At 43.0% G+C, this 2,905-nt stretch overlaps 2 protein-coding genes across 2 annotated transcripts in view; both read left to right on the forward strand.

The window, feature by feature from the left end:
- The window catches only part of LOC119593529 (girdin-like), a 17,739-nt gene extending 15,289 nt beyond the window's left edge, over window positions 1–2,450 (forward strand). The window contains exons 17-21 of the mRNA XM_037942491.1: window positions 169–345; window positions 678–1,032; window positions 1,429–1,815; window positions 2,122–2,131; window positions 2,366–2,450. Coding sequence (XP_037798419.1) covers window positions 169–345; window positions 678–1,032; window positions 1,429–1,815; window positions 2,122–2,131; window positions 2,366–2,450 — 1,014 coding nt within the window. The remainder of the gene's footprint in view (window positions 1–168; window positions 346–677; window positions 1,033–1,428; window positions 1,816–2,121; window positions 2,132–2,365) is intronic.
- Window positions 2,447–2,905, forward strand: part of LOC119593530 (myosin-2 heavy chain, non muscle-like) — a 15,436-nt gene continuing 14,977 nt past the window's right edge. The window contains exon 1 of the mRNA XM_037942492.1: window positions 2,447–2,528. Within this exon, the coding sequence (XP_037798420.1) occupies window positions 2,447–2,528 (82 nt within the window). The remainder of the gene's footprint in view (window positions 2,529–2,905) is intronic.

The following is a 2,905-nucleotide window of genomic DNA, read 5'->3' on the forward strand; positions in this document are numbered from 1 at the left end:
TGAGACTCCTCTAATAAAGTCTTGTATACTGGTTTTGTTTATTTATTTCTGACAATGAATTATAGTAATTATATAATTATTAATATTACATAAATAACACTACCGCATACACATCAAAGTTTAATACATTTCCAAACCTAAAGCTAACCTCGCTGACATCTCTCTCAGGCTGACGTGCCCCTCGACATCAAGAAACTGGAGAAGGAAATGGAAATCCTCAAGACAAGGGTCGAACAAACGGAGACAGAAAACGAGAAGCTGAGTGATGAAAACAAGAGACTGCAGCTGAAGGCCGTGAAGCGTCTGCCTCTCACGGGCGGCGAGACAAGTTACATCGAGAGACAGGCGAGTCTTTTGGACAACCGTCTTGGTCGCCTTTTGTTATTGCTGCTATTAGTGTTGTCGTTATCATTGTCATTACTGAGATAAAGCACCCGAAGACGATTTACACTAAAATGGAAAGAATACTTACAACAGTTGATAATAATAATAAAAAAAAAACTATGACGTTTCGAGTAGGACGCGACCCCTCGTCAGACAGTGAAATCGAAAGTGACCGTCATCCATATCGTTCATTACTAATTGAGAAATCTAGTGTTTTTTTCTACACCACTGTGCCTGCCTTGCTTTTAAAAGCTATCCACTTTCTTTCCAAAATAACGACCCCATTCCCACAGGTGATGGAGGACAAGGTGCGGCGTCTGGAGAAGAAGCTGAAGGAGGCGACCACCAAGCTGAAGGACGCCCAAGTGAACGCTGCAGTGGCCGGAGGCGAGCTCGAGGGTAAGGCCGGGGAGGCTGGAGGCGTCGCTAGCAAGAAGCTCATGGACGAAGTGAAAGAGAAAGATAATACAATCGGGGATCTGAAAAAGAAAGTCGATAGCTTACAAGAACAGTACGATAAGGTGCGGAAAGAGTGCGATGACATGAAAAACGCCACGGCTTACAAAGACAGGACTCCCAAGAAACCCAGAGACCTGACGCCCAAGTCCACTCTGGTAAAATGGGTTGACGAATTAGAGACCGAGTGCGGTAAGTGTATCGTGACCCCCCTCCCCCCCTTCATATGCCTCCGAGCCGGCTTTTGAGCATGCAGATCACACAACCCGATAAGACCTCTTTGATAATGCTTCCTCACTGGTTATTCATCAATGCCCCTTGCCCTGATTTTGCGTTTGATATGATTAAATTCGTTCATTTGTTTAATATCCAAATCGACTTATATTTTTTTGCCTACTATGAGTCCTCTCTTGACCCATTTTGTTCCCGGTATTCTAACCTGTTTTCGTTTATGATGAGTTGCAGTTATATATATTATTTTATGATTTTTACTACCATCTCTCACTTGGTGTGTGACAAGCCCCCTCTCCCTCCCTTATCTCATGAGCGGCATCGTGTCCCTAACCTGCCTGTCTTATCTACCAACAGCCACGCTCAATGTGAAACTTAAGTTCTTGGAAATCGAGAAACAAGTCTTAGAGGAAATGACGCAAGGGAAACGAGATCCGAATAACGCCGTCGATGGCGAAATGTGCCACCTGCTCTTTGCCGAGAACGAGAACCTAAAATCGCACTGCAAGTTCCTCAAAGACAAAGCCGACGCCAAGGAAGCCGAGACCCGGCAGCAAAAGCGTAGAGTGAGGGAGCTCGAGGGAGAGAGGGAGAAAATGGAGGAGCAGATGAAAGTTTTTAAGGAGACTGAGCGGAAAGTCGTTGAGGTACTGAACTCGGAGGAAAGAGCGTATAAGAGGGCCTCGGAATACACGCCCAAATCAGCCCTAAGACAAATGGTAGACGAACTGAATCGCGAATGTGGTAAGTCTGTTTAGTGTCGAGGCGTGCCGTAGTGACCTCAGGGCGTGGTAGACTTATGTGCAGATTTCGAGCAGCTGTCGTAGTTCACGCACGGATTTCAAAATGGTTGCTTTTCCACCTTTTTTAGCGGAGAGAAATGTATAGATCTCATGTCTCGTTTTGTTAAAGAAATTGATCAACCCAACAGGGGAGAAAATCCAACTTGCACGAGAACATCTTTTGAATTCTGTCTGCATCTGAACTCTTTTAGCCAACAACACATCAGGTATTGCGAACAACAAAACTACATTGATTTTCATATTACAGATGAAAAAGGGTACTTTAACTGAAATCCAAAGCACGTAGGATTATGACAAACACCGTTACACCCGTTATCGCGAGAAATGCTCACATTACTGAAATACATCATATTAAAACGAAGAATACAGAAAAGGCAGAGTCGTCAACGTTTACTCAGTGGTCTGAAAAACAACCACAAACGTTCTTTGTATCTAACATTCGTTTATTATACTGTATCACTCGAAAAAGTGGCTTTTTATGTGATTTTTAGCACGATGACCACCTCTTGTGACGAGAACAAGGTGCGCCTCCAACCCACCAAAGACATATGGCTGTCAACCTTATCGTCTAAATGAGGGTTGCTAACATTACTGGCTATGTAAGGACCGCCAAACCTTATTGGTTATGTGAAGGCTGCCAAACTTACTGCTTATGTGAGGGCTGCCAACCCTTACTGTCTATGTGATGGCTGCTAACTTTACTGGCCAATTCAGGGCCAGTGGAGTGCCCTTGCTCCCCTCAGCACCCTTATTCATTCCTTGTTTTGATACGTGAATGAGATGCTTATGAAGTGCTTTCTTAATACTGTTCCTAAGAATCTTAATCCTGGTACGTTTACAAAATGTATCTGAAGTGTTTCCTCAATGGTCCCTCAGTTATGGGTTTGTTTTGATGTTTTTCTAGTGGCATCTATCACTGGAGTTGTTTTACAATCAAATATCTATATATTTGGTATATTCCATTATCTGTTAATATCTAAATTCAAATAAATATCAGTAACTATCATCTATTTACACATGTTTATCTGTCT

Source organism: Penaeus monodon, chromosome 32, assembly GCF_015228065.2.
Source record: "Penaeus monodon isolate SGIC_2016 chromosome 32, NSTDA_Pmon_1, whole genome shotgun sequence".
In the NCBI taxonomy this organism is placed as follows: domain Eukaryota; kingdom Metazoa; phylum Arthropoda; class Malacostraca; order Decapoda; family Penaeidae; genus Penaeus; species Penaeus monodon.